This window comes from Dromiciops gliroides, chromosome 1 (genome assembly GCF_019393635.1).
Source record: "Dromiciops gliroides isolate mDroGli1 chromosome 1, mDroGli1.pri, whole genome shotgun sequence".
Taxonomy (NCBI): domain Eukaryota; kingdom Metazoa; phylum Chordata; class Mammalia; order Microbiotheria; family Microbiotheriidae; genus Dromiciops; species Dromiciops gliroides.
This window is the reverse complement of record NC_057861.1, coordinates 621,372,798-621,400,262: the sequence shown is the minus strand read 5'-3', so window position 1 is coordinate 621,400,262 and position 27,465 is coordinate 621,372,798. Positions and strand designations below refer to the sequence as shown.

Genomic DNA, 27,465 nt, shown 5'->3' with positions numbered 1-27,465 from the left:
GGAGGAGTTCAGAGAAACCTGGAGGGTCTTGCGTGAGCTGATGATGAGTGAGATGAGCAGAACCAGAAGAACATTGTACACAGTATCATCAACATTGAGTGTTGACCTACTGTGATGGACTATATTCTTCTCACCAATGCAATGGTACAGAAGAGTTCCAGGGAACTCATGACAGAAGAGGATCTCCAAATCTAAGGAAAAGAAAAAAAGAACTGTGGAGTATAGATGCTGATTGAACCATACTATTTCTTTTGTTTTGGGTGCTGTTGTTTTTTTTTCTATTTTGAGGTTTTGCATTACTGCCCTGATTTTTTTCTCTTATAACAGGATTAATGCAGAAATAGGATTAATGTTATTATGGATATATATATGTGTGTGTATAGATATATATGTATATGTATATAGATATATAGATATAACCTATATCAGATTAATCTGAAATTGTAAAGCTTGTATAAACAAAAGTTGAGAACTATCTTTACATGTAATGGAAAAAATAAAATACCTTATATGTAAAAAAAAAAAGAAAGAAAGAAAAAAAAAGAAAATGAGCTTTACTACCTAACACCCTACCCTGGCAGTTTTGTATCACCTTTCCTAAACATTTATCATGTTCTATGTTATATTATAATTACTAGTATGGTAATTAGACCATGAAAGAAGGTACAGTGTCTAATTTTTATATTCCCAACAAGTCCTAGGACTATGCTCTGAACATAATAGATGCTGTTTACTGGTGAACTGAATTTAGTCCAAATTCAAATACAGAATATCAGTAAGGTTTCTTAATGATACTTCTTAGAGAAATTTCATTTTCATTATTTTAATCTTCTAGGAATACAATTCTCATATTGAATGATATCTGTATCTAACTAACCTTCAAGGTTAGTACAAAGTAAAGTTTTTCCTCTTGTACTTAAAATCGATTTCTAATGCTATGCAATTTCTGTATGCAAAAGAGCTGTGCATTTGTGTGAGTCATAGGCTCACAGGTTTAGAGCTGGAAGGGATAAGAAAATCTTTTGTAAAATTAGTCTTTAAGTGTTTCCTTTTAATATTATAGCTTGTAATTTTTAGTTACTTGACACATGGTGTCATGTTGTTGCTTGCTAGTAGGTTTGGAACCTGGGCCTGGATTCCACAAACCAACGATTTATACCAAATAAGGGTCTCACTAAAAGCTGAGTCATATTAAAGGAACATTGGGACAGGCACAGGCTTTCTGACAAGAAAGATCTAGAGAGGGTTACCAGGACACTGAAAATGACATTGGACATGGATAGATTAGTTCCTTATGGACCTATAGAGGGTAGTGAGCCAAGGAATGAATCTACAAGCATCCTATTAATGGAAACAATATATAAGTTAAATAAAATGTCAAGGACACAGGATTAACCTGCAAAAAAAAAATGATCTGCATTCTTGTTTACTGGCAAAAAAAAAGACCAAGAAAATTTTATTAAAAAGAAACATAGAGGGGGGCAGCTAGGTGGATCAGTGGATAAAGCACCAGCCCTGGATTCAGGAGTACCTGAGTTCAAATCCAGCCTCAGATACTTGACACTTACTAGTTGTGTGACCCTGGGCAAGTCACTTAACCCCCATTGCCCCACAAAAAAAAAAAAGAAAAGAAAAAAGAAAGAAAACATGGGGGCAGCTAGGTGGCGTAGTGGATGGAGCACAGGCCCTGGAGTCAGAAGGACCTCAGTTCAGATCTGGCCTCAGACACTTGACACTTACTGGCTGTGTGACCCTGGGCAAATCACTTGAACCCAATTGCCTCACCAAAAAATAAAAAAATAAAAAAAAAAGAAACATAATTTAAAATAACAACAAAAACTGTCAAATATTTAAGAATTAACCTGCAAAAATTACTTATATAAAGACAACAATAAAAGATTATTATCACAAATAAAGAAAAAGTCAAAATAAGTGGAATATATTCAATATTCATGGACAAGTGGGACTAAGGTAGTGAAAATGACAATACTTCCCAAAAGAAATTTATGTTTTTAGTATTAACACCAATCAAAATACCAAAGGATTTCTTTATATAATTGGACAGAATTATAATGAAATCTACATGAAAAATAAAATAAGTAAAACCATTCAGGAACATGCTAAAGTAAAAAAAAAAAACTGAAGAAAGTTTTCCTGCATCCCCAGAATTTAAAACATGTTACCAAAAAATTATTACCAGAACTATCTGGGATTCAACAACAACAACAACAAAGAACCAGATCAGTGAACTAGACTAGAGACACCAAATATCTAACCAAACATCCAAAAAAATATTAGGGTTTGATAAGCCTATACAAAATAAAAACAGGAAAAAGATTTGTTATTTACCAAATGTATTGGGAAAAGTGGTTAGAAATAGGTGGGAGGGGGGTGGCTAGGTGGCACAGTGGATAAAGCACCAGCCCTGGATTCAGGAGTTCCTGAGTTCAAATCCGGCCTCAGATACTTGACACTTACTAGCTGTGTGACCTTGGGCAAGTCACTTAAGCCCCACTGCCCCGCAAAAAAAAAAAAAAAAAAGAAAAAGAAAGAAAGAAATAGGTGGGAGGGGCAGCTGGGTGGTGCAGTGGATAGAGCACTGGCCCTGGATTCAGGAGGACCTGAGTTCAAATCCAACCTCAGACACTTGACACTTACTAGCTTCGTGACCCTGGGCAAGTCACCTAATCCCAATTGCCTCACAAAAAAGAAAGAAAGAAAGAAAGAAAGAAAGAAAGAAAGAAAGAAAGAAAGAAAGAAAGAAAGGAAGGAAGGAAGGAAGGAAGGAAGGAAGGAAGGAAGGAAGGAAGGAAGGAAGGAAGGAAGGAAGGAAGGAAGGAAGGAAGGAAGGAAGGAAGGAAGGAAGGAAGGAAGGAAGGAAGGAAGAAAGAAAGAAAGAAAGAAAGAAAGAAAGAAAGAAAGAAAGAAAGAAAGAAAGAAAAAAAGAAATAGGTGGGAAATGGATTTAGTCCACTATCTTATACCAAATACCTCAGTAAATTCCAAATAAATGATAGACTTACACATTAAAAATGGAAGAAATGGAAAAAACATATGTAGGAATTGTGATTTTTCTCTATTAAACAAACAGAAAATATAATTGGGGTCTAGATAGATTTACTCAGCTATATTACAATAAATAATTTCCATACAACAAAGGAACAGAATTAAAAGAAAAAGAAAAATAGAATGGTAAAAATATTTATAGCAAATGACATCTCAACTATATGAGAAACTATTAAAAAATCAATAAAGGTTCACAATGAATAAATGGTCAAAAGATGAAAACTGTCAATTTTCTTTTTAAAATAAATTTTATGGATAAGTTTTTTTTATATCAGCTAAATTTCCCTATGTATGCCTCTTCCAAAGATTTTTTTTAAGAAAAAAAAAAGGAAGAAAAAAAATTGGCAAAACTGACCAACAGGTTTTTTTTTTTAATCTGACAATATATGTCATGTTTCACATCCATGTATTCCACACTTCTGCTAAGGATTGGAGGAAAGTGTCATTTCAAAACTCTTTTTTGGAGTCAATGAAAAATTTACATTTCTGTAAACTACTATTTTACCCATTAACCTTACCCAAAGGATGTACATTAAAGTTATAGTAGTACCCACATATCCTTGATTTTATTATTATTTTTCAACCAAAACACCCCACATATTTATTAAGTGCCTACTATATTCAAACCAATTTGAGGATACAAATTAAAAAATGAAACTAAGTGAATAGGCATTTATGAAGAGTCAGTGGCCTTCGAGGCACTGTGCTATCCCTGCCCTCAAGAATCTAGGTTGAGAGGTTAGGGTTAGAAAAATACAATATGTATACAAATAAACCAATAAAAGGTAATTTGAAGAGGATAACACTTAACTAGAAGGGGTGAGGGAATCAGGAAAGGCTTTACAAAAAAAGATGGTAACTAAACTTAGAGTGAATTCTGGGAGTTAGAGAAAAGAATATATTGCAGATATCAAGAGCAGTTTCTATGATTGCAAAGAGGCAGTAGATTATTTTACCTTCTTTATTGTGTAGATAACATGGATTTGCCACTGTCATTGTTGTCTTTAACTACACAGCTGCAGTCAATAGGCATAATATTCTTTTGGTTCTTCACTCTGCATCGTTTCATATGTCTTCCCACATTTCTTTCAATTCGTCAATTTGTCATTTCTTATAATGTAATAATATTCCATTCAAATGATATTTAAATTAAATTTTTTTAGCCATTCACCCTTAGTTTATTTATGATTTACTGGTTTGTCTATTGTGCCTGGAATTCTCTCCTTCTTCATCTCCATGTCCTAGCTTTCCTAAAGTCAAGGCTAAAATCTTGCCTTCTGCAAAATGTCTTTCTCCATCCCTCTCAATGCTTTCCCCCTGAGATCACCTCCCATTTATCCTGTATCTTGTTTGTAGGCATTTGTTTTTATGTTGTCTCCCCCTTTAGAGTGTAAAATCCTTGAAGGAAAGAGCTGGTTTTGCCCTTTTTTTATTCCCCAGTCTTTGCACAGTTTCTAGAACACAGTTAACAATAAATGCTTGTTGACTGACATAGGCCTTTCTTTGTGTCAATAACCCCCTGGCAGTTGGATCATTGAATGATGAGGAAAACAGTTTTAAGCCACATAAGAGATAATCAGCAATGGCCTCTTAAATTGTCTCCTTACTTCTAGTCTCTCCTCAATTTTAATCTATTCTATACATTGCATTACATTTCTTCCTAAAATATTGATTTCAGCATAACTCCTGATCAAAAACCCATAACTTCTGTCTAGCATTCAAGATTGTTCACACTTTGGCCCCCTCTATTTATCCAATCTTATTAAACAGCATCCTTCAATACAAATCCACCTCAGCAACTACACGTATCTCCTAATCCTGAAAATATTTGCTCATAATTCCCTCCCTAACAATCCTCACACCCCCTGAAAAATATTTTTTTCCACTTATTTTTGTAGGGACAATTCAAGTCTCACTAGCAAGATTTTTGCTGACCATTTCAGGTCACGTTGATTTCTTCTCTAAATTCTTATACCATTTATACTACCTATATCAGTTTAGTATTTAATTATATACAGCACATTGAAACTTGTTTCACATGTACAAATTTTATCTCCCCAACTATACTAAAAACTTTAGGAGGAAACAAACCCATGTATTAGATTTCTTCTGAATTGCTTTCAGGCCCAACATAACATTTCACATATATGAGATGCTCAATATATACTAGGTAAATGAATTAATGAATGAATAATTTATATGTTATGCTAGAGGCATTTAGGAGATACAAGTTTTGAGTAGGAAGTATGTGACATCATCAGATCTATATTTCAGGAATATCTATTTGGCAACTATGTGGAGGTCATTTTGAGTTTAACATTTTTATTTAATGTTTTTAGTGCCAAATTCTATCCCTCCCTTCCTCCCCTTCCCCCTTCACTGAGATGGTAAGGAATCAGATATAGATTATACATGTGCAATCATGTAAAATATTTCCATATTAGTCAATGGAGGTCATTTTGGAGAGGTTAGAAACTGAAAGCAGGAAGACTAACTGGAATGCTACTGCAATAGTCCCAAACAAAAAGTAATGAAGCCCTGACCTATGGGAGAGGCCAAGTGAGTAGGGAAAAGGATGAAAGTAAGAAATATGATGGAGCTAGAATCATTAAGACTTGGCAACTTATTTGGACAAATGGGTTTAAGATAAAGGAAAGAGTTAAGGACAACTCAAAGGTTGAAAACCTGGGTGATGGAAAGGATGATGGTGCCATCAACACAAACATTCTGAGATTTGTAATAATATAGCATCTCTGATAGAACACTCATAATGAAAATGTTGGTCTTTGTGCCAGGGTTCAACTTTGAGATGATTAAAAGAACTATACATTTTCCCAAAAGTAATACAGCCCAATTTCTTTCTCTTATTCAATTTTGGGGTCAACTCATCATTCACCTGCAGTGCCAGACCCAAATATATGCCTTCCCATGATTATTCAAAAGATATAGCCCTAACAATCAATACAAAAAAACCCCTAAATGGTTAAAAAATACCTATTGCACAGACTGTGACATTCAACTGGTTAAGAACTCTACCCACTTTTCATTATAGGTGTGATAAATTGAGTTTCACAGAATGAGCAAGCATGATAAGTTGTATGATATTCATCCTAAATTGCCTTACATTATCTTTTTTGGTTTTTGCAAATCAAACCCTTTCCAATTTCCCTACTACTATGGAAGATACCAACATTCTTCTAGTCACCCAGGTTCACAACTTCAGTGTGATCATGCATCCCTCATTTTCCCTTATCCCACATATCCAATTAGTTGCCAAATCTCATTATTTCTAACTGCACAACATCTCTCAGCTATGTGGCCTTTGCTCTACTCACTAGAGCCCACTCTAATCTGAGCCTTCATGGCCTTTTGCCTCTATTACAATGGCCTCCTAATAGGTTTCTCTGCCTAAATCTCTCCATTCTATCCCTCCACCCAGTGGTCAAGTGACTGTCTTAAAACATAAGTCTAACCATGTCACTTTGTTACTCTATAAACTCCAGTGCCTTCTTATTCATGCTAGGATCAAATATTATTTCATCTTTATCTAAATCTTTTAAAATGTTCCATGTTATAAGTGTTATAATCATTTATATATATATACATGTATATATATATATATAATTTTAAAGTATGTAAATAAGCACATATTGGAGATATAGGCTCAACAAAAATTTTTGTTAATAGGTTATGCAACCAAAAATGGTTTGGAGAACACTGGACTAGACTATCAAAATAGCTTCCTAATGACTTTCCCTGACTTCAATTACTATCAACAGAAATTCCATTCCAATCTGGTCTAAACATCACTACCAAGTTAAACTTCCTAAAATACATTTCTCATCAAGTTACTCCACTACTAAAAAAGAAGAAAGGAAGGAAGGAAGAAAAGAAAGAAAAAGAAAGAAAAGTCACTTTCAGCAACTCCCTTATACTGCCTATCAAATGAAGTATAAACTTCTTAGTTTGATATGCAAGGCTCTCCACAATCTACTTCTAACCTACCTTTCTGGCCTACATCCCACATTACTCTCCCTCAAATATTCCACATTCTAGTTAAGTTGAATGAGTAACCATTCTCTAAGTGTAGAACATAATTAGGGATTAGCCTCAAGTAGAAAAATTGCCCTAGGGTGGGAAATTTGGAAAACTCAACAGCACTTGTATGAAATACAATGAAATCATATTATACCCTAAAAATGACAATATGTTGTTGTCAAAGGAAGAATGGGGGGGGGGAGAGAGTTTGGTGAGATCTGTGAAGGGAGCAGCTTCTCCTAGGCTGGATATACCACCTACACCCCACCCTACTGTGGGCACTTGTCCAATCTCCTGCTTCACTGGAGGCAGTTATGTATTCTTTAGAGCATCTACATTAGGTCGAGGCAAGATTGAGGGGGCACCTATTCTTGGGCAGCTATTGTCATGAAATCGGGGACTAGGGGTCACTGCCCACAGGGAGTCTTGGTCACATATCAAAAATTTCAGCAACTTGACTAAAATAATGCTGGACTGAGAGTAAGAAGACCTGTGGTCTAGTCTCTGCTCTGACATTGATTCTGGAATCTTTGTTTCCTCTTCTGAAAAATGAGAAAGTTGAACGAGGTCTTCTCCAAAGTCCCTTCCAGGTCTGTCTCTAAGTCTATGGGTTTGGGGGATCATTTGACTGCACCTTAATTGAACCTTAATTTCAGTAGGAGTTGAATGAACAAATCACTTTTCCCACTCTAGGGACAAGGTGAACTAGATAATCCCTAATCTCCTCTGCAACTCTAAACATTCTGTCATGATAAATTGAATAGCTACCATCTTTCAAAGACTCATCAAAAGCATCTATCTCTTTCCTAGAGGTTGCCAATCCACTTACACCATCCAAGAAAAAGGCCTCTTCTGATACACTATTTTGTATAAGTAAAAATGAAAGAGCTAAATTCATTCTATTATGTGACAGTTTCCTACAGTTTTGTATGGTGAAAGGGCAGAAAGAAAAATAGGAGCTTATCTGAAAAGTTTAGTTCTACTAATCCTCACAATGAATTACTTACTTTACCTTTTCTCCTTTTTCAGAGAGAAAGGGGAAAGCAAATGAATAAACATGATTTTTGATGATAACTAGTACCTAGTTATCAGGAATAATTAGTTAATATAGGAAGCTACTGTGTGGTTCTGGGCTGGCTCAAGTCGCAGAATCATGGTTTTCCATAATGGGAACAAAGGAGGAGAGGAGGGAAAGGAGAGAAGGACTGATCTCCTCCACTCATTAACCTACTTAAAAGTCTGGTCAATAAATAGTAAGTTGAATATTGCTCATAAATAGAACTATATACAAAACACTGATCTTCAATAATCTAACCTTCTTCTAAGAATTTAGTTTTAATTTAGTCAGTCCCCTACTTCTCAAATCATGTAAAATAACTTACACTTTGAACTAGTAACAGAAAAAAAGCACGTTAAGAGAGCTAGACTACCAAATAAAATTAATTATTATAAATAAATTAGGAAAGTTCTATAATACATATTTATATTTTTGTAAAGTCCAAATTTAATAGATCATTTACAACACAAAGAACAAACTTTCAGTGAGCACTAGAAACTAAAACACATGGAAATGCAATGCATTTTACACAGCTACTAAAAGCTACAAACCATATTACAAATATAGTGAGAGAATGAAGCCTTAAGATGATGGCAATATAGAATACAAATGTCAGAGGCTTTGTTACTGGCAGATATATACAATAAAGACAAGAATGTGAGCAAGGAGGATAGAAGGCAAGCACTCCACCTTCTTCCCTCAGCTTTTGTTTTTGCTTAACTTCCTTTATCTTCCAATTTCAAGAGGATGTTAGGGCAAACATGGATTTCCCTCTCCATCCTACTCAAAGTTCCTCTGAGTTTGTTTTGGGAGGCAGTGTACCCAATTTGGATTTGATGGGCACAAAATCCCCATAAGGAGTTAAGCAAGAATTACAAGGAATGCCTAACTCTAAATCAGATACTCCTCTGAAACCACAGACTTCAAATCAGCACCAGACACAGACAGTCAAAAGAATAGACTTAATTTTATCCTTGGGAGCTCTGCCTTGCTTTGTGGCTGCCCTCAGCTAGGTTTGTTGGCTCATGATCTCAGTTAGAGACCAAAGAGCTGTCAGCATTGCCTTGCTAGGAAGAGGCTTTCTAGTAACTGCAACTTGGCAGATAGCTGAAAAGTAGCTGAAAGTCTAGCAAATGACCTTGAAAAGCTGAAATACAGAAGAAAGTAGGAAAGCTTGACAACCACAACCATTGAATATACCCAGGGGAGAAGATACACCAAGCAGAAGATATATCCTAAAGAAAGCAGAAACATGACCAAACAATAGCAGAAAATACTGTGATTTTTCCAAATGTTAACAGCCCTGTTATATTGGAAATGTAAACTGTCCTGGCCATGGATAACTCCTACATGTATGAGTTCCTAGTATGTGCAACTTGACACATATTCCCTAGTCACAGGTATTCTCTACTTGGGTAATCACCATGCAAGGTGCACTGATGAAATGTGGTAACCTGTGGGGCAGTATATATTGAGGGAAAGGAAGGGCTTTTAATTATTACTTTATTTGCTATGCTATTTGCTTTTGTTCTGAACCAACATGTTCTTCAGTTGGCTGGCAAAAGTAAACACATTAGTGGGAACCATGAGCTATGGTTTTGAGTGGGTCTTTCCCTGAAGAGTTCCTCAAGTCTAGTGCAACTTTTCTGGGGGTCAACAGGAAATAAGAGGTGAATCTGGGGTTAATACTCAACAAAGTACTGATTTGCTTTTGTCATTTTCTCCTGAGTGCTTAGGATAATACATAGTAGATACTTAATAAACACTGAATGAATGAATGGGAAAAGTTACTCCACTAAAATTCGAGTCCCATGTTGCATCATGTCATTGAAGTGACCCAAAAGCTACACTGATCCAAGCTGAAAAGCCTTTGAATCTCTGGGTTCAGCAGCACACACACTAAGTCTGTTCATTGAAAATCAGTAAGGCTAAGATGGCGGAGGAAAGACATTAAACCCACAGGGCTCCTGATACAATCACCCCAAAAATAGCAATAAAAGAACCCTTGGGGCAGAAAAACACACAAAAATATGGGCTGAGAGTTTTCTCCAGCTATAGATAGATTTCAGGGGGCTGTGCTGGGCCACAAATAAAGCCTAACCCCGCAATCAGGCCAACACACCAGACACCCACCAGAGGAATTTGCCCCAGTGCCTCTAAATCCGCTGCAGCACCAGCGTCTTCTGGAACTGAGCACTCGGTCGGACTGAATGGCTGGGTGGGGTGGGGTGTAAGTGCAGGGGTACCAGTGTACTGGGGGGAAGGATTCGACTGTCCCACCCCAGTGGGGAACCAGGAAGAAATCCTGAGTGGCGGGAGACCCAGGTGGGGGAGGGGGGAGGGGAGCAGGGGAGCAGGGGAGCAGTCTCAGCGGAAGCTGAGAACCACAACACAGAAAGCTTTGCTGGCTGGTTCCTTAGTAAGTAGGCCTGAGGTTATCTTCGGACCTGAGAACAGGCCAGGTGAGATTAAAACCTGCCCCCCCCTCAACCCAAAACACCTGGGACCCTCTGAAGCTGAGAAGCAGCACCCCCCCCCAGTGGAGAGTTTAAAATCAAATGAAAGTGAGGCCAGGCAGGCTGAGAAGAAGCCCAACCATCCCCCAGGCCACACTGTAGCTTGAATAGTATGTCCTAGAAGCAGCGCCACACTTTAAGAAGGAGTTAAAAGCCAAGAAATAGTAAGCCAGGATGAGTAGGCAGAGAAAGCAGAAGACCATCGAAAATTTCTTTGGGGGTAAGGTAGACCACAATATAACCTCAGAAGAAGAAGAAGATAATATCAGGGTCAAACCTCCATCATCCAAAGCTTCCAAGAAAAATATGAACTGATCTCAAGCCATGGAAGCTCTCAAAAGGGACTTTGAAGAGAAAGTAGTAGGAATAGAAAGAATGGAAAGGGAAATGAGAGTGATGCAGGAGAGTCATGAGAAAAAAGTCAACAGTTTGAAAAGCCAAATGGAAAAGGAGATTAAAAAACTGTTTGATCAATGAGCAGGAGGAGTTCAGAGAAACCTGGAGGGTCCTGCGTGGGCTGATGATGAGTGAGATGAGCAGAACTAGAAGAACATTGTACACAATAACATCAACATTGAGTGTGGATCTACTGTGATGGACTATATTCTTCTCACCAATGCAATGGCACAGAAGAGTTCCAGGGAACTCGTGATGGAAGAGGATCTCCAAATCCAGGAGAGAAAAAAAAAAGAACTGTGGAATATAGATGCTAAATGAACCATACTATTTCTTTTGTTTTTGATGCTGTTGTTTTTTTTTCTATTTTGAGGTTTTCCATCATTGCTCTGATTTTTTTTCTCTTATAACATGACTAATGCAGAAATAGGATTAATGTTATTATGTGTGTGTGTGTGTGTGTGTGTGTGTGTGTGTGTGTGTGTGTGTGTGTATATATATATATATATATATATATATATATATATAACCTATATCAGATTACCTGCTGTCTAGGGGAGGGGGGAGGGAGGGAGGGGAGGGAGGGAGAAAAATCTGAAATTGTAAAGCTTGTATAAACAAAGGTTGAGAACTATCTTTACACGTAATGGAAAAAAATAAAATACTTTATTAATTTAAAAAAAAACTGTTTGATCAAAATAACTGCCTAAGAATTAGGACTGAACAAATGGAAACTAATGACCTTATGAGAAACCAAGAAACAGTAAAGCAAATTCAATTGAATGAAAAAATAGAGGGCAATGTGAAATATCTCCTTGGAAAAACAGCTGACCTAGAAAATAAATCTAAGAGATCATTTGAAAATCATTGGACTACCTGAAAACCATGACCAAAACAAAAGCTTAGACACCATCCTCCAAGAGACTGTGAGGGAAAATTGCCCTGATATTCTAGAAGCAGAAGCTAAAATAGAAATTGAAAGAATCCACTGATCACCTCCTGAAAGAGATCCCAAAAGGAAAACCTCCAGGAATATTATAGCCAAATTCCAGAACTCCCAAGTCAAGGAGAAAATACTGCAAGCAGCTAGAAAAAAGGAATTCAAATACTGTGGAGCTCCAATAAGGATAAAGCAAGATCTAGCAGCTTCTACATTAAAGGACTGAAGGGCATGGAATATGATATTCCAGAGAGTAAAGGAACTGGGACTTCAGCCAAAAATCACGTACCCAGCAAAACTGAGTATAATTTTTCAGAGGCAAAAATGGGATTTCAATGAGAAAGAGGTCTTTTAAGCATTTGTGATGAAAAGACCTGAACTGAATAGAAAATTTGATTTTCAAATACAAGACCCTGGAGAAGCATAAAAAGGTAAATAGGAAAAATATTTCATGATGGATATTAAAAGATCAAATCGTTTACATTCCTACATAGGAAGATAATACTTTTAAATCATAAGATCTCAGTAAGAAATTCACAGAAGACAGGGCTGAACTGAATATGAAGGGATGATATCTGTAAAGCATTTATGTTTTGTTCTTTGTAGAGCAGACAGGGTGGGGTGTCTTATGTCGGGGGTTGGATTTGGGCTTGGGGCCTCCTGGGCCCAAGGCTGGTGCTTTGTCCACTGTGCCACCTAACTAATCCATGATGACATCATTAAAATACGGTTGAGGTGTAGGAGGAATAAACTGGGGGAGGGAGAAGGGGAGAGATGGTCTGGGGAGAAGTAGTTCACATGAAGGAAACAAGAAAAAAGCTCATGAAGGAGAGTAGAAGAGGGGGAAGGGGTTGGGGAGTGAGTGAGCCTTAATATCATCAGAATTGGCTCAATGAAGGACTAACATACATACTCAAGTAGGTATAGTAATATATTTTTGCCCTGGGTAGGGGGGAGGGAGGAAAGGGGAGTGGGAAGAAGGGAAGGAGGAAAGGGCAGATTGGGGGAGAGAACAGTAAAAAGCAAAACACTTTCAAGGAAGATGAAGATGTTCTGCATTACTGCACTAGTATGACATATTGAATTGCTTGATCTCATAGGGAGGGTTGAGGAGGGAGGGAGGAAGAAAAATTTAGAACACAGAATTAGCTCAGGGACCCTGATCTCATTGGAGTGGGCTCATGGAGGGAATAGCTTTCATACCCAATTGGGAGGAGCAACTCATTATATTAAGATTTAAATGGATTTGTTATCTGCTTTAGGGGAGGGAGTACCTGCACTAATAAAATTCTGGATCTTCTAAAGCATTTGAAGGAGAAAAATTACAAATTACTTTTACTATACAGGCTTTTTCTTCAATTTTTGCTTTAATGGTATGTGGTATTTTAATACCTAAATAATAAGAATTCACTTTTTTTTCTTTTATCACAACAAGATTTGGAACAAATTCAATATAATTTCCATCCTGTTCAAGCACAGCTTTATCACAACATCTATCAACACCACATTACACAAACTGAAGAACTGGAATAAAAGGAATTCCCTTTTGTAATACAAGGTCTCTTGTACAACTACAAAAGGAGAAGCCCAGCACAATCATTAATAACTGTCCCAAATTTCTATTAAATCCTGATTATACTTTATAAATACGTCAAAGAGTAACAGAAAGAATAAAATCTTCCCAAGAAGACTAGGAGTAAAAAGGCCTTTATTGAGTATCTCGGACAATCAGTGACAAAATTGAGATGATAACCTTGTAGTATATCCAATTTTTTTTTAATTTATGAAAAAAAGAACTTGGGCACTAAAGCATCTGTACTTGGGTACAATTGTTTCTCCAATATTTGAAGAATATGTAATTGCTTCTATCGTAGCTTCTTTATTTAAATGGTTTTATTTACATGAAAAGTAATAGAAGCTTTTGGAGGGAATGGGGAGGACACATTTATCAAAACTATCACAATCTTCCTGCATTATGCAAAATTAATGAGTCTATAATACATTTCAAGATCCCTCATACCTGTTTCCACTATACTCATATTGTCACTACCCTTGATTAGTCCCTAATCATCTCTTTCCTGGATTACTATAATAACCTCCTAATTTGTCTTACTACTTCTATTCCATATCCTTCTCCAATACACAGCTACCGAAATAATCTACTCAGGCACAGATCTGACCATGTCACTTCCCTACCCAATAGCTTGGTACTACCTTCTGAAATAAGATACAAAGTCCTGTCATTCAAAGCCCTCTATGATTTAACTCCTACCTATCTACCTTTCCCACCTTATTTCCTATTACTTCCCTTAAGTAACTTCCAACCAGACTGGAATGCCAGCGGTTCTATAAACCCAACATTTCATTTTCACCTTAATGGATTTGCATAAACCATACCCCATGCTTACAATACATTCCCTCCTCATCTCATGTCTATCAAAAGCTTTTTTTTTTCCCCTTAAGGCTCCACTCATTTACCATCTCCTCAGGGAAGCCTTCCAAGTTACCAGTACTCTGTCCCTCCTCAAATTACCTTGTATTTACTAATTATGTTCATGTTGTATTTCTCCCCCAGGTAGAAAGTAAGCTCCGTATGGGCACATTCTTTTGATTTGGGTTTGGTTTTTTGTTTTTTTTTATTTATTGCCCATACCTATCCACAGTGCTTGTACATAGTAGAAACTTAAGAAATGTTTATTAAATTGAATAACTCAAAAAAATGAATAACTCATGTTTATACATAGTACTTTACAGTGTACAAAACAGTTCTTTCACAACGCTTTGAAGTAGGTAGGTATTACATATATTTTTACAGATTTCATTTTACAGATGAAGAAATTGAAGCCCAGAAAATCAAAGTGACTTGCCTATGATTAGTAAGAAGTAGAAAAACTAGAACTAAAGCCCAGGTTGCCTAAGTCTAATGGTCTTTCTATGACACCATTAAGAGTACTACTACTTCCTGAGCCAGATGAAAAGGCATCCTGGACAAATGAAACTAAAAGGTACAGAATTATAAATAAATCAAATGGCTTCATAGAAATTTGTCCTAAATTCTTTCCTTTTTCATTTTTATCTCAAGTTTCGTGTTTCTTCCACCTGATGTAATTCCCTTTCTTCTCCTTCATATAAACACCAAATCCAGCAAACCTTCCCCTTGACATTAGTTTTCAAAACTAAATTCTAATTAAAAAAAAAATGTCAGGGGCAGCTAGGTGGCACAGTGGATAGAGCACTGGCCCTGGAGTCAGGAGTACCTGAGTTCAATTTTGACCTCAGACACTTAACACTTACTAGCTGTGTGACCCTGGGCAAGTCACTTAACCCCAATTGCCTCACTTAAAAAAAAAATGTCCTGGGTTCAAATTTAAACAGTTGCCTTGGCTCTGGTGGCAATCAGAAAATGTGTCTTGACAACATGGATAATCAGCAAGATAAATAGCTGCCAGGTACTGACCCAGAAGTTCTTTGTCTTATTCCATTCCAGCTGTCAGCTCAGATTGTATGATGTGTTCTGACTCAGCCACATCTATGGGTTGGAGAAGATATGTTTCAATGTGTTTAAGTGCTAAGCTTTCAGGTGGGCCCCTAACCTCTCATTAGCTGGCAAAAAGCACAGGTGTAGAGACTGTACTAGGTGCTAATTGAGGGCTTGGATGTGGAAGAAGGCAGAAATGTCTCTCTGCATATTGTATATTAGGCAGTATGTATAATGGATGAAAAAAAAACATTTCAATTCAGTAACATTTGTTAAATGTTTACTTTTTTGTTGTTGTCGTCGTTTTTGGCGGGGCGATGAGGGTTAAGTGACTTACCCAAGGTCACACAGCTAGTATGTGTCAAGTGTCTGAGGTTATATTTGAACTCAGGTCCTCCTGAATCCAGGGCCGGTGCTTTATCCACTGTGCCACCTACCTGCCCCCTAAATGTTTACTTAATGGAAGGGCACTAGAGATACAAAAATGAAAAAAAGACACAGTCCCTTCTTTTAAAAAGCTTATAGTCTAATAATAAAGATAAGTGTACAAATAACACAAGGCATAGATCCCTAAAAATATTATTAAAAATGAGGAAAATTTCAGCTGAGCACACACAGAAAACTCCAGGTTATGGCTATTCATAAGTAGTTCACATTTATAATAGTACTTAACAGTTTATAGAGCAATTTCCTCACAAAACTTTAAAAACCTGTGGTGTAGATAGTACAACTATTATTTGTCCCATTTTAGAGATGAGGAAACAGGTTCAAAAAGGACAAGTGACTTGTCCATGTTTACATGCCCAATAGGTAGAAGTGCCAGGAATTATGGCTGCCCACCATATGGGCAGGGAACTATGCACTTCCAGGTCCAGGTGTACTCTAACCGTCCAATAACATTCAATGGGCAGATCCTGAGTGACATATTCACCCTCAAAGCAAATTGTTCCAACAACCAGCACTTGGCTGAGAATCAAAGCCATCGGCTAACACATCAACACATGTCTGAAACTAGAAAGCCTGTATTGCTAATCTCAGGCAAGAGCCATTGACTACTGAAGCAAAAGGAGACCCCTGGACCAGTGAGAAGTACAATCTTAGACCTATTTTGTGTGGGAATTCTTCTCATGTGCATCTGTCGTTATAGCAGCTAATAGAGATTTCTTCCCAAACATATGCAGACAGCCCTCTACCCTCATTCCTCTGCAAACCTAAAACTTAGCTGTCAAAATCTGGTTTGAATGTCTTGTCTGTATCTCTTTACAAATATTTTGCTGTTTCAGTTTCACTAAGTCAATCTGGCCTTCTCCCACCTCAATTATTACAATTTAGTGAGGATTTGCTATGAGTGGTAGCACTTTACAAACTATAACATTTATTTACAGTTTATGATACTCCCAAAGAAATAATTACTTCTGATTCTGAAATGGAAGCTGAGATATAATATTGCAAATCATAATATCCTAGATACAGAACTAGTTGTTTATTTCTATTTAAACCTCTATTTCTTTCTTGGGTTCACCTAATTGTTTTCAAAGCTACAAAAATGACAGAGCTTTGAAAAGAGTTTCTTACTTTAAAAGGAATTTTTAAACTATTTTTCAGTGATTTTAAGAGGGCAATGATAACAAGAAGCCTTTGGAAATTTAGCAGAAACCAATTACGTTTTCTTGAATTTTCAATATGATAATTTCCCAAATAGAGCAAAGGTTCTTAACAGGAGGTCCCTAGGATCTGTGTATAGATTTCAGGACAGGAGGTGTATATGAACTTGAATTTTTAAAAAATACATCGTTATTTTAATATAATAGATTTCCTTTGTGATTCTATGTATTTTGCAATGCATTTAAAAACATTATTCTGAGAAGGGGTCCACAGGCTTCACCAGACTATCAAAGGAGTCCATGATGCAGAAGAAGTTAAGAACTTCAGAACTAGAACTTATTTTCTAAAAAGACTGTCTTCTCTGTGTATTTAAAGCAAGTGAGGGCCTTAGTTTTGTTTCCATATTATCTGAGAGCAGAAAATGAGGTGTTTTCTGTCAGTTACATCAACTACATTTCAGTCCTTCTATACTTAGCAGGAAAAAATCAACAAGTGTAGAATCATGGTCGTTTGTCTTTGTCCTTTAGCCCAAGCAAATGCTAAACCACTACAATTGCTTCCTACTCTGATTCCCAGTTCCCCTACAATATAGCTTTAGCTAGGCTGCTCAAATATTCTCTTCTTCCGGTCAATTCAACCATCCCATCCCCCCACATTAAAGTTCTAAAGTGTTTTCTCATTGCCCTTTGGATCAAATTCAAAATCCTTGCAGCACTGCACTTTAAATCACTTCACTGGCACTTGATAGTGGAAAAAGCACTGAAACCAGAAGACCTGAGCTGCAGTCCCCACCAGAATCCTCTCTATGTCTATCTTTCTATATTTCAATTCCCTCTTCTAGTAAATGGGCATAACAAACAATACCTGTACTATCTACTCATAAGAATGTTACAAGATAAGTTGTATTTTAATTTGAGGCAGTGCTATAAGGTAGGAAGAACATTGAACTAGGAAACCTGGTTTTGACTGAGCCCTAGGCCTGCCACTTATTAGCCAAGACTGTGGACAAGTTGTTTCATTTTTCTATACCTCAGTTTCCTCATCTGTCAAATGAGGAAAACATTACCTGTATTGATTACTTTATAATGTTCCTATAAGGAAAACTTTCTATGAACTCTAAATAGAGTTCATAATAAATAAAGGCTTTATAGTATCTGCTGGTGACTAGGTTGTGTCACTCCATGACCAAAGTAGAACATAGGAGATAGACAAAGGAGAGGGGGGGGGAGAGAGAGAGAGAGAGAGAGAGAGAGAGAGAGAGAGAGAGAGAGAGAAGTGTCTATATATCCCACATAACACTGTCCCAATCACATCATTTCACAATGATACCATTAACACATGATAACCAAACCACACTGTCACAAAACTCCACTGGAACATATATCATTGGACTAACCAAAACTTGATACATTTACAACATTGTTTCTATGGAATAAAATAATACCCTTTCTTAATACTGTTTCACCTGTTGTGTTTTCAGGGAAGTAATTAATTATATTAATTGCCTATACTGAATATCTAGTCCTAACAACTAATTTCTTTGCATCAGACACAATACAATTCTGTTGATATGAATTAACCACCCCATAAAATACAGAATGCTAAAGTGGCTCTGGGCATTTTTATGTATCGCTGTTCAGTTATTTGGTTGTGTCTGACTTGTCTTGACCCTGTAGACCATTCTGTCCATAGGGTTTTCTTGGCAAACATACTGGAGTGGTTTGCCATTTCCTTTTCCAGTGGATTAAGATAAACAGAAGTTAAGTAACTTGCCGAGGATCACCCAGCCAGTAAATGTCTGAGAGCAGCTTTGAACTCAGGTCTTCCTGACTCCAAGCTCAGCACTCTGGCCACTGAGCCACCTACTTTAAAATTTTAAGTTTATGAATCTCTGTTTTAAAATGTTCAAAATGTGCTGTCAAAGAATTTACTACAACTTCATACTTCAATTCTCATGTTAAAAGGAAAAAGGAAATTTGTTGTATCCTATCAAAAAAAATTCATAGAATAAATCGTGCTGGGGTTCAAAGGAATTTGTGAGAGGCCCACAAAAGCATAAGTTGAAGATAAAGAAAAGTATATTTATTTCAGTTTGCTGGAAAATAGATAAATGAAAAAAATATCAGTTTAAAAATATACTTAACTGCAACAAAACTAAGGTGAAAGATAATGGACAATATTAGTGGTAAATTATTTTTTTAAAAAAACTTTTCCTTTGTCCCCATTAATAACCTATAAACTACAAAAGTGGAAAGTGGCATGCACTATCACAATTACTTTACTATTCAGACTTGCTTAATTGTTTTCAGGTAATGTACTTTCTAGCAGATTTCTTGGAGTATTTGCTGGATAGCTTCTTATATCAGGATAAAATCTATCAATAAATTTTAAAACAAAAGAAATACTTAACCTTCCAAATTTACAATATATAGAGTAAAAAAAAACAACCTAAACATACATGATCTGCAATGTTTTTGTCTGCTCTAAGTACCCCATTGTAAAAAGTGAAATTAACATTTCAACATACAACTATTTCAACAGCTCCAGTTTCTAAATACACTATGATCACTTTTATTTTTGTAAATGGTACAACTGTAAACTGTATTAAGGACAATTTACCCTGACCTGACATACTTTACTTAATATGCTGCACCCTTTTTCCATTCCCTGGAACCTGTCAGACAATAAGTGAGTAAAAATCATAAAATGCCACACAGAAAAATGAGAAGCAGGGGTAATGCTCCACAACCCCACTCTGCCTGTGCCCTGCATAGTGAAGAGCAGGACATCAAACCATCAAGCAAAAAGGTTCTAAGTGTAGCCAAAAAAAAAAATTTCAGTAAGCTAGAAAGTGCAGTTTCAAATCTTACCAATTAAATCCTCAATATTGCCTTAGTTGAGCACATTTTCACTGAGTTCAAGTTTCTTAAAATTATTTATCTACAATACCTTAACTTTTAAAATTACCACAGTAAACTTGGAGACAGGGAAATATCAAGGATCAAGCAAATATACTTTTGGCAGATAGTAGAATTATTGAAGTGTCAATGGATTTGCATGTGTCCCATGACAATCATGGAAGTCAGAGCTGAAAGAGACCTTAGAGATCACTGAAGAGCAACTGCCTCATCTTAAAAATGAGTAAAGTTAAAGCCCAACAGCTTACATAAAGAATAATAGAAAATACCAAATGACAAGTCTGTATTCTGAAAGTGACAAATCTCATTAATACCTGCTTACCTACAATCTCTGACTTGAAATCAATATAATGTAAGCTCCCATAAGGCAGGGACTGTGTCTTTTTTGGCTTCATATTCCCGTGACCTAGTACATTTTCTCACAATAGACATTTAATAAACTTTTACTGAATGAATAAGGTATATATTCATTCCTTTCCTTAATACATTCACATTATACAATGTCAACACAACAAAACACAATTAGTTTATGCATTTAAGGCTTTATAACTAATTTTTAAAACAATTTACTTTTCTATTTCCTAAATAGAATTCTCCTCCCAATTAACACTTTAGTAAAAAGCAGAAGGGTTATATAAAAAGAACAAGTTTAGCAATGTGACAGGTAAATTGTTTATTCTTCGTACCACTTTTATGATATTCATTCCCTAACTTGTTCAAATCTATGCCCTATACTGAAAAATGATGTTAAATAAAAGCAAATCAAGAAAAATAGACTTACTTAAGACTGACTACAACTAAGAAGATTGGTGATTTTGGTGGACTATAAGTCTCAAAATGCTTTTCTAAAAAAGCTAGAATCTACACATCTGTACAGTTAATACAAATAAGTACAATAATAATAGCCTGAATTTTATTATACTTTTCAAAGTGTTTTCACATATCATTTGATCCTTACTACAACCCTATAGGAGATAAACCATGTGATATTACTCCCATTTTGCAGGTGAGGAAACTGAGGCCTAAAGCCTTATGACTTCCAAAATTTTTTAAGAAACTAAAAGACAATCTTTCTGGCATGACTGGCAAGCAATCCTGCCTTTGGGGAACAAAATGTTTTAAAACTTGCAGTGAAATGTTAACTTTTAAAAGTTCTTAATTCTGTTGAATAATATCTTCCAACCTACCTGGTACCACATGAGTTTTAAAAATCATGGAAAAATAAAAACTACTGTATACTTTAAATCATTCTTTCTGAAAACCTCACCTACACAGTTACTGATACCTAAAATCACAAGAGCAAAAATGAAATGGATTTTGAGGTCCTGATAATTAAAGTCATGCATGAACAATTGATTAGCCACAAAGAATGGAAAGACAGAAATACACATACCTTTCAACTGGTCAGCAACAACGCTCTGGCCAACTCGTTCAATAACTTTCCCATCCTCCATTTCATAACGATCATCTAAATATTTTGCTGTAGCCTCAGAAATATGAACCTTGCCAGCCACACCCAGCTGCTCCATAAGATTGGCTAAGTTCACATCATTTGACCACACATCAAATTTAAACCTCCTCATGCCCAGAATGCCACATAAAACTGTCCCAGTGTGAACCCCAACTCTCATGTTCACCATTTCTTTCTTCTCCTGGCAGAACTGTTCGATGGCTTTAATCATGCCCAAACCCATTTCGATGCAGCAATAAGCATGATCTGCTCTGGGTTCTGGACACCCTGCTACACAATAATAGCAGTCACCCAGAGTACTTATTTTCTCACACTTTGTATCTTCACATAAACGGTCAAAACGACCAAACAAATCATTCAGGAGACCCACCAGGGCATGTGCAGACTTATTGGCACTCATTTTAGTGAAACCAACAATATCTGCAAACAAAATGCTCACTTGTTCAATTTGTTGCATCTTAAAAGGACGAAATATTATGGGAGTTTTCTGTATGGAAGACTTTTTCTTCCTATTCTTGGGGCTTGAGGTGGAGTGTCGTTTGACTGAGTTTTCACTTTCATCATCCCCCTGCTTCATTAAGTCATCAGCTATGATTCTTGGCATCACAGAGTGAATCATTCGCTCTTTCAGGGCTTTTTCTACCTCCAAGTCTTTCCCATGCATAATTGATTGTCCCACTTTAAGGAATGTGCTCCTTGATCTAACTTCAGACATGATAAATAAATGAATCCCAATAGCATGAATACATATGTGGAGCAAAGCCTTGCTTAGCAGCTCCCAGTGCATCGGTCTCATTCCAGATGATGGGAAGCAGCATTCATCTCGGAAATGATACCCAAAGAGCTCAAAAAGAATAGAATAGGCTACTCCCAAAAACAAGCTTAAATACAGAGGTAAGTGCATAACAGCATAGAGTAACAAGAGCACTTCAATGCACATTGAAAAACTGCCTACTTGAGATAAGCAAGTATCTGTGGATATAGCAAGGAGAGTATGATTGGAGCTGTCATCACTTCCTGAGAGAGGTGTCAAAACCTGAAACTGTGAAGCTAGAGTCAGAGTAAAAACCAGGAGAATGAGAATCAGTGAGGTCCACACATAATGCCGAGCATAATGCTTTGTGAAGGTAAATAGAAAAAAACACACACACACCAAAAGGAAGCACAGAGTTGGTACCACAAAGACAATCAATTTAGATCGCATGTGGATGCCAAAATAGATGCCCCAAAGAAGGCAGGCCACGCCAATGTAGAAGAGAGCATAGCGGAACCTGCGCTGGGTCTGTGGAAAGCACCTTTCCATACAAGCCTCCTCTAGGTTGGTTGAGTCAAATTTGGGGTTCCACCATCTACTAGAAGCTCTCTCAAAAAGCTGTGGCAATTTCTTTTTCCTGCGGAGGCCTCTGCTTCCACCTCCAGTTCTCCTAGGAAGCCCTCCTGATTCACCTGAGCTGCTACAACTGGAGGAGATGCTATACTTGCAGTGTTTGGGGTGAGGGTTGGAGGAGCAGCCCAAATGCTGCTTGGGGTTGATTTTTACCCGGACACTGTTGCTGTCTCCACTGGAGTCACAGCTTACCTCCGTGCTGTGGTGATGCAGCAGCTGCTGGTGTGGAGGGGAAGCCATGTTGACAAATCTCTTAAAGGTCACTGGTAGTTATTAAAATAATCTTGATTATAGCAATGTATCTATATATACATATAGGAGGGTGAAAGCCAAAAGATCTGTTAACTTTTCAAGTTCTTCACCCCTGGGGGCTTTCAATGTCTCGGTGAGTTCTCACCATATGCTCACAGCATTTGCTGGCTAATGTCTAATCAGTGCTTCAATTGTTCAGGTTCAGGCAAGAAAGTGAAAATTTAAAGACCTAAAAAGACCCACGTATTCATGAGGGAATGCGTATTACCGACTTGTTATTTTCCAGATTCCTCTCTACTGACTTTGACCCTTCTGGTAGTAGGTTGCACTGTGTTGCTTTCCCTCCTCCCACACTGTCCTCCTCCAACAAACTGCAAATCTTTGGGGAAGTCCAAATCTTGATCACTCTCAGCATAACAATCTCCTTTCCGAAAACAACACTCTCTCCTTGGAGTACTTCATTCTCGGGGGGAGAGGGGGAGAGTAATGCAGCAAAAATTAAATTAAATTTAAAACAAAACAAAACAAAACACAGAAGCCCTGATCTTTCTTCCCTCTACATTAAAGGCACCGTTGTGACAATGACAACGCTGCTTCCCATCGCGGTAGGACCATCCTCCGCTCCTAACGATGACTTGAAGAAGAACGAGTCCAATCCCAAAAGGTTGCTCGGCTCCCTCCTTATTTCTTGCAGCTGAGGAGCTTCGTTTCACCGCCTACTCTTTGCTCGGTCCCTGCAGAGTCGCGTTGGGCGAAGTGCTAGAGGGGTTGGCAAAGGGAGAGTGGTTGTCCCTCTCCCGCAATCAGGCAGACCCAAGAGTTTGCAGCAGGGACCTGGCTCCCCAACCCTGGGCGGGGGTGGCTGGGGCCCCGCAGGGAGAAGCACGTCCTCCCCCTCCCGGACCGATGCCGGTTGCTGGCTCCTGCCCTCGCCGGGGCTCCCCCTCCCACGTCGGGGCAGGCTGCTGCCCCCCAGTCTTTTTCCCGTCTAGCGGGGCCTGGTTCCCGGTGGCTGCGGCGCCCCGCGCTTTCCTGACCTCCGCGTCCCGGCTCCGGGCGCTAAGGATCTGGGGGCGGGGGGGGGGGGGAGAGGTACGAAAGTGGCAGGGGGAAACCCACGCCCGACTGCGACCGAGTCCGAGGATGCGGGAACGGGAGGTTCGCCTCTTCGGAGCGGTCTCTCCTCCCACGGCTTCCGCGGTGGCGCGGCAGAGCCCCGGCTTTGCCGCCCGCCTCCAGGCGCTGCCTCGGACGACGCGAAGGACCAGCGCGCCCGGCGGGGGGGACGGGGAAAAGCCCGGCCTGGCGGGGGTTCTCGGGGCCGCCCGTGAGGGGGGGCGCTGCCTCCCCCTCAGCCCCGGGGAGGGCGGTCTCAGGGGGCGCAGCCGCTGCCGCAGAGCCCCGGGCTCCCTTAGGGCGTCTTCCCCGCGGCCCCAACGGAGGGAGCCTTCGGCAACTAGCTGTCTGGCCCCCGAGCCCTTCACTCCCTGGGGGCTGCCGCTGGGAGCGGGAGCCGGAGCTGGAGATGCCGCTGCAGTCGCGGCCGCCTCTGCTGCTTCTGCTGCTTCTGCTGCTGAGGTTGCTGTTGCCGCTGCTGCCGCCGCTGCTGCCGCTTCATGTTGGAGGAGCGGCCGCCGCCACCATCTTCTCCCCCCCCTCCCGCTGTCACTGACAGACTCGCGCCCGCGCGCCGCCCCTCGCCCCTCCGCAGCGCGCACGCGCAGCACGGTCACGCCACTTCCCAGGCCGCGGGTCTGGCCGCTCGCTCTCCCCCGCAGGCGCGGCCGGCGCGCGCTCTCCCGCTCTCAATCACTCTCTCCAGCGGGCGCGCACGCGGCCCCGCTCGGAGGACGCCTCCTGGGATCCTCGCCTACGAGCACGAAGCGAGCTCGCGGGCCGGGCGCGTGACTAGGTGCCCAGAAGGATTGAGGTCGGAGGCGGAGAGGGAGAGGAAGAAGCCGGGGCGTCGTTATTAGGGAGCGCGGCAGGCTGGAGTCCTCGCTTGCGCGGGCGCGCGCTATCCCCTGCCCGCGGGAGGGCGCGGGCTCGCTTACCTCAAGCCTCCGGGCTGTCCAGGAGGGGGATGCGTTGGGATGGTGGGTCCCCCCCCACACACGTAATACTCCAGGAAAAGATCCCACTGAGCCTTGCACCCCCAAAACAATAGACCTGTGGAAGAGACTGCAGGACAGACTTTGGTCTCCCAGTTCACAGGGTCCCTTTGCTCCTGGGGCTGAGCCAACTGTGACTCTGCAGAAGCAAGGGGAAATTGAAATCTCATCCCATCTTTTAACTACCACGGAGCCTAATGTCAAAATCAATGTGCCCCTGACAAAGTCCCCTATAAATCTGATCTGATTTTTAAGTGTACTAGAGAAGCTTGCAATTTCAAAGAAACTCCTAGCGAATCCTTTTATAGAGTGAAGACTTTGGCCACTTCCAAATTTATCTTTTGCATGTGTTTAAGTTTTCACAAGAGGTTTAGCTTAAAGACGGGCACACCCATGTAACAACACCAAGTCAGTCAAGGCACCAAGTATATTAAGAGCTTACAGCGTTTCCAGGTATCATGTTGTCCTCTGAATTTCTTGGCAGTGTTCCAAGAACTGAGCAAGTCTTTCCCAGGTTCTGTCCTTAAGAAGCTTAATGTTTATACTTCTTTGTAACAAGGGAGATGGGGAAAGAAGGGGAGGAGGAATTGAGAAATGCCAAGGATGGTTTGTTTTTTAAAACATCAACAAAATATTTATTTTTTTCTAAAAAGGAAGTTTGGTGTTCCCACCCCCAAAGAACCAAAGTCCTATAACCACAGCCAGCCACCACATTCTACAAGACTGGAAACGCCTAAATCTGAGATGTCAAAGATGAATGAAATCGTGAAGATGATCTAATCCAACAGCATCATTCCTACAGATGAGAAAATGTAGGTTCAGAAAGTGACCTGCTCATGTCACATAGTAAATGGCAGGACTAAATTTAACTAAAGGTCTCCTGATTCTCAGTTTGGGGCTTTCCCTAACCTTTTCCCAGAAGAGCAGTGTCTGCCCTATGGAATACCCTTCATATGGCCCCACCCTACCTCTCCAGTCTTCTCCTTTTCCCTAATATAGGCTGGGGTTCTAGCTCCAGCAGGGTGTTTTCTCATCGCCAAGAGTTTACCAAAAAGTTACCAAGCTTGATGCTCACCTTCAGGTCTTTACTCATGCTTCACCCCCAATCTCTTCAAAATGCCTTTCCCTTGCCTTCTTCAGGGTCCAGCTTAAGTCCCACTTCCTTTGTAAGACTTTGCAAATCTAGCCCATTCCAATCTGATCCTTCTCTGAATTCCTACAGCATGTAAGTGTACGGACCTCTCCTTTGAAGACTTATTTACCTATCTACCTATTTCATGTGTGTATGTCTTGTCTCATCAAATAGACTCTAAGGTCTTGAAGACCAGGGAATTAGGATTAAGGAGGCAGCCTGATATAGTGGAAAGAATACAGTAGCGGTAGTCAGGAGATGAGGGGAATCTAGCTTTGACTCTGCCTCAAAGGTCACTGAAGATCAATGCATGATCTTCAGCAAGTTACTTCATTTCATCTAAAAAGTAAAGGGTTCTCTTAGGTCCCTTCTAGTTCTGAAATTTTTAGGTTCTATGTTGGGCTTTTTGTATCCTCCTCTCATCCCCACTGACTGCTTAGCACATTGTTGTTGTTCAGTCGTGTCTGACTCCTCTGGACCCTGTGGAGCAACTGCCCATGGAGTTTTCTTGGCAAAGATAATGGAGTAGGTCACCATTTCCTTCTCCAGTGGATCCAGTGGATACTTTTGTCAGGCAGAGGTTAAGTAACTTGCCTAGGATCATACAGCTAAGAAGTGTCTGAGTCTGGATTTGAACTCAGGTCTTCCTGACTCCAGGCCTAGTTAGTGCTCCATCTACTGAGGCACTGACTTCCTCTATTTAGCACACAATAAGGCTCAATAAATTCTAGTTGAAGTAAGGAATGAATGAATTTCTCTAGATTAATCTCTCAATTTCCTGGTTTTCTTAAAAACAGTTGACAAAACACTACCTGTTTTATACCAGTTGACTGTTTCCTCCCTACAATTTCCATTTGGTTCAATACACTATCAGCTATACATATTTTTAACACAAATAAATTAATGAACTACATTGACTTTGTAGAACCTACGCAAAAGGAAATCTTGCAATGCATATATACATACACTATTGTATATATATATAAAATATTTTGTATATATACTAGTATGTGTATATATGTATATATGTATGCATACATACACATGATTGTGTGTGTACGTATACTCCCTAGTCCAACTGTGTCTCCCTTGGCTGAA

General features: G+C 39.2%; 1 protein-coding gene across 2 annotated transcripts in view; it reads right to left on the bottom strand.

The window, feature by feature from the left end:
- The window catches only part of ADCY9 (adenylate cyclase 9), a 206,077-nt gene extending 182,166 nt beyond the window's left edge, over window positions 1–23,911 (bottom strand). For both annotated transcript variants that reach the window (XM_043979127.1, XM_043979128.1), the window contains exon 1: window positions 21,408–23,911. In XM_043979127.1, the coding sequence (XP_043835062.1) occupies window positions 21,408–23,112 (1,705 nt within the window). In that variant the 5' untranslated portion in view covers window positions 23,113–23,911. The remainder of the gene's footprint in view (window positions 1–21,407) is intronic.
- Between the last annotated feature and the right edge of the window lie 3,554 nt (window positions 23,912–27,465).